This window comes from Anabrus simplex, chromosome 8 (assembly GCF_040414725.1).
Source record: "Anabrus simplex isolate iqAnaSimp1 chromosome 8, ASM4041472v1, whole genome shotgun sequence".
NCBI lineage: Eukaryota > Metazoa > Arthropoda > Insecta > Orthoptera > Tettigoniidae > Anabrus > Anabrus simplex.
Genome location: NC_090272.1, coordinates 232,920,666 through 232,935,625, shown reverse-complemented (window position 1 = coordinate 232,935,625; position 14,960 = coordinate 232,920,666). Strand labels below are relative to the sequence as shown.

Here is a 14,960-nt window from a genome sequence, read left to right as displayed (position 1 = left end):
AGCATGCTACACAGTGGTGTAACAATATTAAGGGGGCCGAAACAGAGAAGGTCAAATTCTTCTGTATTGGAAACTGTGCATAATAATAGTTGAGTATATATATTTCATGCCCTTTGACAGTGAGAGGAATAATAACGGAGATTTCGGCAATTATATTTTTCACAAACTTTCAAATATTTCCCTAAATATTCGTTCTATCAAAAAAGTGTTCCTGACACGAGTATGGTGCAATATTCAATCATGTACATCTGATACATCTTCACCGTACGAACTACAATTAAGGAGATATTCCACGAATTCAGACTGGTATTACCTAGTCTCCAACGGTGAACATCGCTAATGAGGAAATATCGCTTAGTCGTCATTGTAACGAATGCCTTCGATTCTTTTTGTAAGCTCGTATTGATCAGGAAGATACTGAAGACGAGTATCGAAATGACAAGAAAAACGTGAAGATACGATCACTGGAAGAATGAGCGTGAAGCTCTAATATCGCCGAGCCGGAAGAAAACAATAACATTACACTGACTAAATAGTTGAGATGTGCTTTGTCTCTCTTGCTCCTAGTCATCTCCACGAAGAACAAATAACAGCTAGCATAAGATAAATCGTGCAGAATAACATTCAATGTATTAAAGATCCTTTTCTTTGCTCTCCATTTATACAACACACTGAGGAATGCTGTTCCCTTGTTCCTGTCAAATATCGTCGTCGCTCTGGATCCCTAGCATACGCCCCTCAGATCGCAGCCAAGCTCCCCTCTAGTTCTGTGTAAAGACCGTCAATACCGACGTCAAAATCCTTCCTCTATACTATAGCACACAATCGCTTTTCCTGTCTGTCCACATCTAATGTAAAAAGGGAGCCAATAACCTTAAAACTCAAGAAACCAAGGGCACTGAACTTGGATAAGTGTTTAAAGAAAGAATCGGGTGTGAGTCCAGTTGTATATGTACAGTCATTGGATTCTCACTAAGTCGGTTATGGTTTGAATCCCGGCCAACGCATGTGACATTTCTGAAATGAAAAAGTCACAATAAATAATGATGTTATTAACTACTTGTACGGTTTTAGGAGACGCCGCCAAGGTGTCGGAGTTTTGTCCCGCCTGTGAATCTACAGACACGAGGTTGACGAACATCAACACATTCAAATACCACCGGACTGAGCCCGGTAACTTGGAGTCAGAAGACCAGCGCTCTACCGTCTGAGCTACTCAGCTCGCAAAATTATAAGTCATGTCCCAGCGGTTCTTATTCCACGTAAATTGGGAATCTCTCACGATATCAACAACTTTCTTTTCCTTTTATTTTAATTTAAAAGAAAAGTATATGAAGGCAGATCAAATGAGATTAGAAGAACACGGCAATAATTAGGCTAGTTACCAAGAATGAAAAAAAGGCAAGCGGTAGTGGGCACAGTCACAGGATCTCCAGTTTACCGTGCGATCCGGGACTTTTAATTTCAAAATTCCGACGAGCATAGAGCGAGTTTCAGTAGAAAACACTCCGATATTACACACGATCACGGTCATTTATCTGAATAACTTATGTGCGTGTGGTTTGTGGTGTGGGTTAACAGTTGTCACGTCCTAGTTCGTGAACTATGGGCAACGGTTGAATGGCCTAGTAAGTGGTGCTGAGAGTCGAGATAAAAGTTGCTATGAAATAGGAGTGGGCATCTCGGACATATTCCGAGTCATGACATACCCCCTCAGGCGACTAGGACTACACAATCCACCGGTGGTCCCTAACCCGTTAGAGAAGAGACCCTCACTTGTACTATGTGTAAGTAGGGTAGCATCCTGCATCATGCATTTACCAAGCTCAGAATATTTTAAGCAAGCCTCGGACCCATGGGAGTAACGGAGTTCCATTCCCATTTGACACGTGAGGGACTCCTTGGAAACAACTTGGCGAACGAAATGGAATTCGATGGGGAGCTATCAATATTAATGGGGCTTATGTAAAAAAGAAAGAAGAACTGGCTGAGTCAGCAAAGAGGATGCATCTGGATGTGTTAGGAGTAGGCCTAAGTGATATTCGGGTAAGGGGAGATAACGAACAAGAGATAGGAGATTATAAAGTGTACTTGACGGGTGTTCGAAAGGGAAGGGTAGAGTCTGGAGTAGGGTTGTTCATCAGGAATACAATTGCACGCAACATAGTTTCTGTTAGGCACGTAAACGAGCGAATGATGTGCATAGATTTGGCAGTTGGAGGAATTAGATCGAGAATTGTCTCAGTGTATTCACCATGTGAGGGTGCAAATTAGGATGAAGTTGACAAGTTTTATGAAGCATTGAGTGACATCGTAGTCAGGGTCAACTGCAAGGACAGGATAGTGCTGATGGGCGATTTCAATACGAGAGTTCGAAATAAAACTGAAGGATATGAAAGGGTGATTGGTAAATGTGGAGAAAGTATGGAAGTTAATGGGAATGGGAAGCGTTTGCTGAACTTTTGTGCTAGTGTGGGTTTAGCAGTTACGAATAAATTCTTCAAGCATAAAGCTATTCACCGCTACATATTGGGTACCGGATTCATAATAGACTATATCTAAACAGACTTCGAATTCAGGAAATCTGTTAGGAATGTACGAGTTTTCCGGAGATTTTTCGATGAAACAGACCACTATCTGATCTGTAGTGAAGTAAGTATCTCTATGCCTAGGATAGAGAAAGTGAAATCTGTCTGTAAACGAATAAAGATAGAAAATCTCCAGAACGAGGAAATTAGGCAGAAGTACATGGATATAATATTAGTAGGAAGTTCTGGAACAGTGGACAGTAGCAGGTTCAGGATATAGAAAGAGAATGGGTGGCATACAGGGATGCTGCAGCAGCAACAGCAAGGGAATGCCTAGGAACAACTGTGTGCAAAGGTGGGAAAAAGCGAACATCTTGGTGGAATGATGAAGAAGTGAGAGCAGCTTGTAAATGTAAGAAGAATGCTTATCATAAATGGCTCCAAACAAGGGCTGATGCAGACAGGGAATTGTAGATAGATTAAAGAAACACAGCGAAACAAATAGTTGCTGTATCCAAAAAGAAGTCGTGGTAAGATTTTGGTAATAACCTGGAAAAGCTAGATCAAGCAGCAGGGAAACCTTTTTGGACAGTAATAAAGAATCTTAGGAAGGGAGCGGAAAAAGGAAATGAACAGTGTTTTGGGTCATTCAGGTGAACGCATAATATATCCCAGGTATTCACTGTCACAGGTGGAGGGAATACTTTGAAAATCTTCCGAACGTAAAAGGAAATCATCATGGTGGTGTCGCGAATAACGGAGCTCATGAGGAGGACGAAAATGATTGTGAAATTAACCTTGAGAAGGTGGAAAGGATGGTAAATAAACTCCATTGTCATAAAGCAGCAGGAATAGATTAAATTAGACCTGAAGTGGTGAAGTATAGTGGGAAGGCAGGGATAAAATGGCTTCATAGAATAATAAGATTAGCATGGAGTGTTAGTACGGTACCTTTAGATTAGATAAAAGCAGTAACTGCACCTACCTAAGAGCAAGGGAACAGGAAGGATTGCAACAACTATCGAGGTATCTCATTGATTAGTGTACCAGACAAAGTATTCACTGGCATCTTGGAAGGGAGGGTGCGATCAGTCGTTGAGAAGAAGTTGGATGAAAACCAGTGTGGTTTCAGACCACAGAGAGGCTGTCAGGATCAGATTTTCAGTATGCGCCAGGTAATTGAAAAATGCTACGAGAGGAATAGGCAGTTGGGTTTATGTTTCGTAGATCTAGAGAAAGCATATGACAGGGTACCGACGGAAAAGATGTTCACCATACTGGGGGAATATGGGATTAAGGGTATATTATTAAAATCAATCAAAGGCATTTATGTTGACAATTGGACTTCAGTGAGAATTGAGGGTAGAATGAGTTCTTGGTTCGGGGTACTTACAGGGGTTAGACAAGGCTGTGATCTCTCACTTTTGCTGTTCGTAGTTTACATGGATCATCTGCATGGAGGGATTCAGTTGGGTGGAAATGTAGTAAGCAGTCTGGCCTATGCTGAAGACTTGGTCTTAAATGGCAGATTGTGCCGAAAGCCTGCAGTCTAATATCTTGCAACTTCAAAATATGTGCAATGAGTATGGTAAGAAAATTAGCCTTTCGAAGACTAAACTGATGTCAGTAGGTAAGAAATTCAACAGAATTTAATGTCAGATTGGTGATACAAAGCTAGAACAGGTCGATACGTTCAAGTATTTAGGTTGTGAGTTCTCCTAGGATGGTAATATAGTAAGTGAGATTGCATCAAGGTGTAGTAAAGCTAACGCAGTGAGCTCGCAGTTGCGATCAACAGTATTTTGTAAGAAGGAAGTCAGCTCCCAGACGAAACTACCTTTACATCGGTCTGTTTTCAGATCATCTTTGCTTTACGGGAGCGAAAGCTGGGTGGACTCAGGATATCTTATCCATAAGTTTCAAGTAAGAAACATGAAAGTAGCAAGAATGATTGCTGGTACAAACAGGTGGCAACAATGGCAGGAGGTGTACGCATAAACCGGCTTTGGTGGTGGGGTCATGTGAGGCGAATGGAGGAGGATAGGTTACACAGGAGAATAATGGACTCGGTTATGGAGGGTAAGAGAAGTAGGAGACCAAGACGACGATGGTTAGACTCGGTTTTTAACGATTTAAAGATAAGAGGTACAGAACTAAATGAGGCCACAGCACTAGTTGCAAATAGAGGATTGTGGCGACATTTAGTAAATTCACAGAAGCTTGCAGACTGAACGCTGAAACGCATAACGGTCTATAATGATGATGTATGTATGTTACTTATGTGCGTATAGAAAAGGATTCTCTGCCTCCAAGAAAATACACACAGAAAATAAACAATGCGAGAAACTCGGATGAAGAATCCGTACATCAACTTATGTTTCCTTCAGCAATCAGCGTAGATTTACGACAAAGGTTCTATGAAAACATCACCTATTAATTTGTCCCAGAGGCTGGCTGGATTCTTCGGCCGATAAATGGCCCCGAATTAAAATTAATCTCAAGTCTTTAAAGTCTATTTGCAGACGAATAAGGGTAGAAAATCTCAAGGACGAGGAAATCAGACAGAAATACATGGATTAGCTTAGTGAAAGGTTCGAAACAATAGACAGTAAACTGGTTCAGGATATAGAAAGAGAATGCATGACATCCAGGGATGCTGTAGTTGAAGCAGCAACGGAATGCCTTGGAACAACTACTGTATGTGTACAATTGGGAAAAAGCGAATGTTGAAGTGAGAGCAGCTTGTAAACGTATAGAGGAGGAGTATCAGAAATAGCTCCAAACAAGCGCTGATGTAGACAGAACTGTACGTAGATGAAAGAAACATGCGAAACAAATAGTTGTTGTATCCAAGAACAAGCCGTGGGAAGAATTCGATAATAACCTGGAAAGGCTAGGACAAGCGGCAGGGAAACCTTTCTGGCAGTGGCGTATTCTGAGGGCTACCAAGGCATTCGGTGAAGCACAATCCTCTAATGAGAAGGATGGAAATCTAAAGCACATTATAATGTAAGCATCTGACACATTGTTCCATTTTGCAAAACTTCAAAGCAATGAGAAAAAACGTTGCACGTATTTCTGAGAGCAAGGTATCGGAGACGGATCTCGCAGCCCTGGCTCTGCGTCCCTCTCCCCTCGACGACATGGCACTTGCTGATGAATGCCCGATTGGTGCGGGGACCGGGGTGATAGGTATGCTAGGCTTCGCTCCGTCAGATCGCCACTGCTTCCATCGTCGTATATACTTCCTCGCCTCATATTCATAGATAACAGAGTGCTGATATTTCACTCCCGTTACTTCGACATCCTTGTAGGAAGACAATGCAGCGCTGCGGTTATGCACTCTTTCAGGTTTTGTGTTCTCTTTTGTTGGTTGAATCGAACCCGTGATCATGGGTCGTACACCACCACTAATCTCCCAAGGAAGCTAATAAATCAGTGAAAGATGCCTACGACCTCTGGTAATGCTGTAAAACTGAAATTTGTATTTAATAATAATAATAATAATCCTTTCATGTATTAGTCCTACAGAAGAACTGTTACGGTCTATACAAAAGATTTGCATTTTCACGCCATCTCTTCCCACCGGGACAGTAGTTTATGACTGCTTTGCGGATCCTGCTTCTGTCCATCCTGTTTAGGTGTTCTAGCCAATTTCTCTGGTATTCATAGATGCATTCCAATATAGGTCTGCTTTTAAGGTCATTCAGCACATCTGTATTTCTTTTGTGTTCCCACTTAGTGACTCCTGCTGTTCGCCGCATGTATTTCATTTCAGCTGTAGTTATTCTTCAATCATCGTATTTCCTCAGGGTCCACGCTTCACTTCCATAGCAAAGTACAGGTCTTGCCAAGGTTTTGTAGATTCTTGTACGGGTGTGTTTTTGAACTAATGATGGTACTTTAATAATAATAATAATAATAATAATAATAATAATAATAATAATAATAATAATAATGGCATGTGTATGGGTTTAGTGGTGACCTAATGAGGATGAAATGAATGGCGAAGACGTCATAAACCCCAGTCCCCAAGCCATGGGAATTAACAGTACGAAGGGTTGATTGAGAACTGAACCGGGGCCATCGGACCAAAGACGACATTCTATCCATTTTGCCACGAAGCCGGACTTTAATTTGCTAAACCTTGGGCTACTATCACTGATCAGGTGTTGTGTACTGATAGTAACAAAGGCCCCAGGGCACGAGAGCAGCAGCCTTGACAACACAGCAGGATTCTGCGTTGGCTACTGGCTGCAGCTCAAAACTCTTAAAAGGGTTGGCATTTACTAAATCAACCATCGAAAAGGGGTAACGTAAATCTAGTAGTACCCCACGTCTTGGACTCAGCATACGCCACTGCTTTCTGGAGAGTAATAAAGAATCTTAGAAAGGGAGAGAAAAAGGAAATGAAGTGTTCTGGGTAAATCAGGTGAACTCTGAATAGATACCAAGGAATTGCTGGACAGGTGGAAGGATTATTTTGAAAATCTCCACAACGGTGATATGAAGTACAACCCAACCTCATGGGAAGGAGGACAATGATATTGGTGAAATGAAGCTTGAAGTGGAAAGAACGGGAACGGGAAGTAACTCCACTGTCATAAAGCAACAGGAATAGATAAAATTAGACCTGAAGTGGTGAAATATAGTGGGAAGGCACCGAATATATAGCTTCATAGAGCAATACGATTAACACAGAATGTTAGTAAGGTACTTTCTGATTGGACGAAAGCAGTAACTGCACCTATAACCAAGGGAACAGGAAGAATATTAACAAGTAATGAGGTATTTCATTGATCAGTATAATAGGCAAGGTTTCCCTGGCATTTTGGAAGGGAGGGTGCGATCAGTGGTTGAGAACAATTTGGAAGAAAACCAGTGAAGTTTCAGACCACAGAGAGGCTGTCAGAATCAGATTTCAGTATGCGCCAGGTAACTGAACAATGATACGAGAGGAATAGACAGTTATGATTATGTTCTTTAAATCTAGAGAACAGAGTACCGAGAGAAAAGATATTCGCCGTACTGGAGCACTATGGGAATAAGGGTAGATTATTAAATCAATCAAAGGCAATCATGGGGATAATCATGGTGACAATTGGGCTGTCGTGAGAATTGATGGTAGACTAGAATGAGTTCTTGGTTCAGGGTACTTATAGGGGTTAGACAAAGCTGTAATCTTTCACCTTTGTTCACAGTTTACATGGATCATCTTAAAGGTAAGTGGCAGAGGGGGATTCAATTAAGTAGAAATGTAGTAAGCAGTTTGGCCTATGCCGACGACTTGGTCTTAATGGAAGATTGTGCTCAAAGCCTGCAGTTTAATATCTCAGAACTTGAAAATAGGTATTATGAGTATGATATGAAAACTAGCCTTTCAAAGACTAAAGTGATGTAAGTAGGTAAAAAACCTAAGAGAACTGAATGTCAGTTTGGGGGGTACAAAGGTGAAACCGGTAGATAATTTCAAATATTTAGGATGTGTATTCTTCCAAGATTGTAGTGTAGTAAGTACAAATGAATCACGGTGTAGCAAATGAAGTGAGCTCGCAGTTGCGCTAAACAGTATTTCGTAAGATGGAGATCAGTTCCCGGACGAAAATATCTTTATACCGGTTTGTTTTCAGACCAACTTTGCTTTACGGTAGTGAAAGCTGGGTGGACTCAGGATATCGTATTCATAAATTAGAAGTAACAGACACGAAAGTAGCGAGAATAGCTGGTACAAACAGGTGGGAAGAATGGCGGGGCATTCGGAATGAGAAGATGAAAACTAAGTCAGGAATGAACTCTATTGATGAAGCCGTACGCATAACCCGAATGGAGGAGGATAGGTTACCTGGGAGATTAATGGACTCTGTTGTGGAGGGTAAGAGAGGTAAAGGGGGACCAAGACGAGGATGGCTGGACTCGGTTTCTAACGATTTAAAGATAAGAGGTATAGAACTAAATGAGGGCATAGAACTAGGTACAAATAGAGGATTTTGGAGGCGTTTTGGTACATTCACAGTGGCTTGCAGACTGAACGCTGAAATGCATAACAGTCTATAATCAAGAAGTACGTATAATCTATCTGAAGTAGTTAATAAAATGTAGAACGAACTTTTTAGCAAGGTGTTTAATGTGTTTTTAACATAGATCGGCGATACTCAGATAAAAATGTATTAGGAGTGGGATGAATTAAGGGACAGCCCAGCAAAACGTCTGGTGTGAAAAAGAGAAACCAGAGAAAACACGGGGGACCCGACCTCGACAGGTCTTGTTCTTTTCCGATCCCTGCAACATTAGGCTCGCGTTGCCTATACTCCGTACGGCTCTACTTCTAAATTGACGTTTTAGCAGATTTTGGCTCTGTCTGGTGGTTATGCGCTGAAGCATAGACATCCAACCAATCCCAAGCTGCCATTCATATCGATTTATATCGGCAGAGCACGATCTCGAAACCTAGTTGCCAACTCTAATATTACATTCACCACGTGGTTAACCTATCTCGCTCAGCGTGTATGGTATTCGGTACGGTTCGCGATCTTTTGCATTTTCCTTTAATATTTAGTGTGTTTGTTCCAGTTCCAGTTACTCTGAGATCAGTAGAGTGTTCCCTTTGTATGCCATAACCTCCTTTCTGTCCCAGCCATTAGCCGTTAGTGATGTGTTATTTTCTCATTCTCTTTTATTGTTAATAATATATCTATTCTCTTTTAGTGCCAGATATTGTTAGAAAGTGTAGTTCTTGTGAATTTGTTTTCAATCCATATTCATTCGTTTTTCTGAGTACTGTATTATTATTTACAAGGGCTGTTTACCGCGGTCATATTGCATCAGCTGTTCTCGCAGGCGTAGCGCGCTGGCAACAGAGGGAAGGTGATGCTCATTTGTTTTGCGAAACTTCAGTTTAGAAGTAAGGCCGTGCGGAGTATAGGGATGTTTCAGAGCCCTTCACTCAACTATTGGTCTTTCTTCTTTCCTCCTTCCCTCTGTGGTAGATTATCGGCCTCCGAATACCAAGATCGCGCCTTCAAACTCCGTAGAAGCAGTCGGATTTTTGAAGGACGGAAGAAAATCCTTTCGACACATCGTGTAGCGCCCGACAAAACTAATTAACACACAGCCATAGAGGTCCGGTTCACAACACCATCTGGTAGCGTAAAACGGAACGTCATACTTGACGCGTGGACAGCCTAAATGACGTCGAATTTAAAAAAGCCTGCACACGGTAGCTGAGGCCATACCAACAGCGAGATGCGCACTGCGTAGCTAACTCGCTCGGTACGCTAAATGCTTCAATCAATCACAATTGATCTGCATTTAGGGCTGTCATCCAGTCCGTTCTTAAATTATTTCAAAGAAGTTGGAAACGTACCAAACATCTCCCTTCATACATTATTCCAATCGCTAACTCCTCTTCCTATAAAGGAATGTTTGCCCCAATTTGTTCTCCTGAATCCCAACTTCATCTTCATTTCGTGATATTTCTTACTCTTAAAAACTCCACTCAAGCTTGTTCGTCTTCCAATGTGATTCAAAGTCATCTCAACCACTGACAGCTCGAAACATTCCACTTATTCGAGCAGCTCGTCTCCTTATTTCCAAGTCTTCCCGGCCCAAAGTTTGCAACATTTTCGTAATGCTACTCTTTCGTCGGAATCTAGTCTCGCTTATAACTCTTCAAATCTTACTACAAGACGGGTATTCATATCCGGGGCACTGAAGTTCTACACAGTTCTACATTCAAAACCAAAATCATACTACTAACGTGATGAACTGTATGCTTAGCAGATAATTAAAATAAACACGAAAACACCGAATGTTTGGTATTTAATGCTCTCTTGGCTTCTTGCAATATTCCCAAACAATTATTAATTATGCATATTTATTTCACTCCCAAAAATGTCGAAAGTAATCGGGGCATAAATTACAGAATAATGACACAACACAACACAACACATCCCCGTGGTCGATCGTTTACGAGTTATGCCTCTTTATCATATCACTTGGAATGGAGGGGATACTTCATATTAATTTTGGAGTCAGGAGTTATGTCTAAAGATCTCCTACCATTTTATTTACCACCTAAACATCTCGAGTTACATGATGTATGTTCTTCATCCACTGTCAAAATAACTAAAGATTCTCACTGATAACGTCATGCAGGATTCGCAACATCACTCGAAAATTCGCTATTCAAGTAACGGAAAAGTCAACAAACTTGTGACACATTTTAGCACATCCTGCACACAAACACGGCTATAGCTAGAGCCCTGCGCGGATATACAAATTAATATCCGCATCCGTAAAATGGTTATCCGCAGATAATTCAAACATTTAACTACAGTAAATGAATAATAGAGAAAAGATTCGCACGAGGTACTGCAACAGATAGATCTCTTAACATAATACAATAGGCCTGACACCCGGCACCAGAACCCCTACAGTCACAGGTTTATTAGGGACTTCCTCTTGAGACAACTACCGACGTATTGAACTTTGTTCCTTCCTTCCATCAATTGCGGGCAGGAGCCAGTTACACTTAGGCAGGATTTACGGATGTATGGTCTCAAGGCTCTTTATAAATCACTATTCTCCTAAACCAATGTAAAGGGTCGCGTAACCACACGCAAAAACAAGAGTATACCTGAGTGACAAATCAATAAACGTCATTATTTATAAATTACCAGCAAAATTATCCGCACTGCCATACAGTTTGTATCCGCCAAGACACTAAATTAGCGGAGTAAATGCTACAAAGAAACAACAACAAGAACGCATGGACTCAACTCCCAGAAGAAAGTTTTTAAAAATGCAACTATGGTAGTTAATACAGAAACGTTAAAACAAAACTGACGGCCAGGGTGAGAGATGATCACTTGACATTGAATGAAACCAGACTATACTACCAGCTGATCCGGTTCTCTTCCTCCTTCCACCTGTTTACTATTCAATACCAAGAAGACAGTAAAGACTGCCAAGGAGTGGGAGACAGAGAAAGGTGGAAGGGGTAAGGGCAACAACAGCATACACAGCCTGGGGCATGGCAAGCAGACGGCTCGGCTCCCCCACCCAATATTTCCCTTCCCCAACCATTCCCGTTCCATGTCCTCTACCCCTCCCGTTCCGCGCACCAAGCCAGCTGACTTCGATCTCTAGGCCGCCGGCTGGGCCCAGACGAGTACCAGGCCTTGATCACCTCGTGCAGGCAGTGGGCCATTCGAAAAAAACACATGCACATCTTCCTTTCCCGTCCTTTTATTACCAATTCTGTTTTAACTTGAACCATACATAAACTAAAGTTAAAGAGCTCTAAATAATCAGTGCATACTATTAAATCAAATTCAAGTTAGCAACAAAACAACTGACACCACAAAACGTAGGTCTTTCACCCCCACCTACACATTTCCCTCAACACTGTGATACGTTGATCCGATAAACATCTAAATAGACATTTCTCCAATACTAGTCTATGCTGTTTAAATAAAAAATAAGCATATCCAGTAACAGTGGTAGAATCTTGACTCATTCTTCTACCGAAAACATTAAATATTATTGTCACCTCAAACCAAACAGATACTACGAATCTAACAACTTTTGAGTTAAGGCACCACAGCAGTACTTCTCAAGCAATATGAAACGAATGATAAGAGCATTCTCAAATAACAATTTCAAGGCAAGAGTCCGAGTACAAAAAAAGCTCAAGTAGTACCTCGCGTAGTATATCAAATTCCATAAAACATAATGAAGAAGAGTTTAAACCCATTCTTGTAGTTCAGTACCGGTAAATCAATCGCAAAATTTCCAAACACCTGGTTAGTAGTGATTACAAATACTCCTACGCGTCCACAGCATCAAACACCACTCATTTTATATGGCCTCCGGACAAAAGATATGAAGCGAGCTTGCAAAATTATAAAACCCTCAATTTTCAAATTGCCGGGCTGAGTGGCTCAGACGGTTAAGGCGCTGGCTTTCTAACCCCAACTTGGCAGGTTCGATTCTGTCTCAGTCCGGTGGTATTTGAAGGTGCTCAAATACGACAGCCCCGTGTCGGTAGATTTACTGGCACGTAAAAGAACTCCTGCGGGACTAAATTCCGGCACCTCGGCGTCTCCGAAGACCTTAAAAGTAGTTAGTGGGACGTAAAACAAATAACAGTATTATTATTATTATTATTAATTTTCAAATTACAATTTTCTAGTAAATAAAGATTTACCATGTCATTTAGTGTGGCATAACAAGTGGTATAAATCGACATGTAAATAAACGTATTTCTAATCTAGAATCACGAAATGTTTAGCATGGAGAGTAGCAAATGTAACATTTTAAAGAAGTGCAAATCACCCACTAAACATAACCTAATTTAAGTAAACGAAATCCCAAATTAAAAATGTTCAGTGCCAGCATAATTAGTCTCTTGGGAAAAACACCGCTTCACAAGGATACAACCACATCACATACCCACACAAAAACAAGTTTGACAGACCAACCAAAATCTTCCTCTTTCCATGTCTCGAAAAGATTGTCAACAATAAAAGGAAAATTACGAATGCATTTATGATAATGTATCGTGATTTTTAACATGTCATTCTAAACTGCATGTACACTAACACATTTTTTTAAACACCCTAGTTTTCAGGTCACTGTACTCTATAGGTATATTAATTACTGTTCTATAATTGACTGACTTAATACTTCCTTCTGTTAGTCGATCCAACAAATCTGTTAAACACACATTTACTATTCGCTATATAATTTATATTTACTTCAATTTTAGGACAGAAATCTGCTGCAAAAGACTATACGAGGAAACACTCTACTAGCCTATTCAACTGAAAAAATAGAATAACGAACGTATGGTAAGCAAATCACCAAAACTTGGACACTGTTGATCCTAGTAGCCTATCAAACTGTAATAATATAATTACGAATGTAAGGGAAGGAAATAAGCAAAACCTGGACACTGTTGACCTTCGCCAACCAATAATCCCTTTTTCATCCTTTATCACACATCATTATTAATCAAGTGACCGAATTTAATTTCCAGGTCAGTCAATTAAATAGCAAATCTGTAAGTCATTCATCGCGTCATATCAGTATTTGCTTATACACAAAGAAAATACGAGGTAACACACTACTAAGAAATCAGAAAAGTGCAACATTGTAATTTTCTAGGTTCATTACGTTACATGTACTTTTCAACCCTAAATTTTCTTATACGGTATACTATCTCCTCTATTTTAAGCTCAAGCGAGATATAATCCAAACACACTGATTAGTAATAAAATACATTTAAGATAATCCCCATAAAACAGCATACAACGAAGTACAATCCTTCATCAACAGGCAAACAAAGAAAAAATGCATTATTCTTGACGAACAAAGGAACCCAACCAACACAAATATTTACAAGAAAATCGAAGTAAAATATGATAAAATTTACCTTCTGTGGGTCGCTTTGATGATCCAAAAGCACCAGAACCCAATGTAGGTCTTTTCCATCCCCTCCAATTGTTGCACAGGGATTCAGGTTCACTGCTCCAACTACATAGGGAATCTTCTTCAAATCTATCAGAATCTTCAAATGAAAACCTGTCACCTTCTTCCCAGTCTAACATTGTACCGGGGACATCCCCCACACTAGGACTTCCAGCCAGCTTGCTCGCTGGTTTCCTTCAAAACAAAGACACAAAACCTGGCATCTACCTTGACCCACGGTTGATGGGTCACTCGCGGTCGCAATCGAGAGGCCACGGACCCTTTTACCCTCTATAAGAGCTGAGAAAATATCAACCTTACAGACTAAAACAAGCCTAAATGAATGAAACCCATGATAGACAGCAAATTGAAGCTTTCAAATCCTTCACTAAAACACACTGTATCGTCACAAAAGGTTTCTTCACTAACCCTTCCCCACACAACCAGCCCGTCGACTTTCTTCTCCAAGCCTACCCCATAGACGACAACAACAAATATGGCGGACAGCGCTGGTGTGCCTTGTTCATTGATTGTAGAGTATCTACTGACCGCTATTTCCTAACACCATTCCCGTTCGGAACTGCATTGACGGGGCATTTTTTCCTAGAGAAATATGCAGAAATGATTGTAAATAAACAAAACAATACGTTATTTGGATGCTACTGCTTCTTTACTAGTGGAATTGATTCAAAATGTCTGTATTGCTTTCTACGAATAAGTCAAAGAATATTCAGCATTAAATCGAAATGGATAACACAGTTCAGAAAGAACTTCAAGAAAAGTATTCTCTCAAGTAGAATTTAAATAGCATATTATCCCTATTTCTTTATCTCTCCCTCGTTCTCAGTCTTACTTTCTGCGACATAACTAGGCTATTGTATTCCATATGTTTTCTTTTTCATGATATAGCCTATCAAAAAAAAATAACATACTGGTATGGCAGTAACATCTTCTTGGATTCTA

At 40.5% G+C, this 14,960-nt stretch overlaps 1 protein-coding gene across 3 annotated transcripts in view; it reads right to left on the bottom strand.

The window, feature by feature from the left end:
- The window catches only part of Dora (Dorado), a 641,834-nt gene extending 627,373 nt beyond the window's left edge, over positions 1-14,461 (bottom strand). For all 3 annotated transcript variants that reach the window (XM_067152778.2, XM_067152780.2, XM_067152779.2), the window contains exon 1: positions 13,963-14,461. In XM_067152778.2, the coding sequence (XP_067008879.2) occupies positions 13,963-14,137 (175 nt within the window). In that variant the 5' untranslated portion in view covers positions 14,138-14,461. The remainder of the gene's footprint in view (positions 1-13,962) is intronic.
- Between the last annotated feature and the right edge of the window lie 499 nt (positions 14,462-14,960).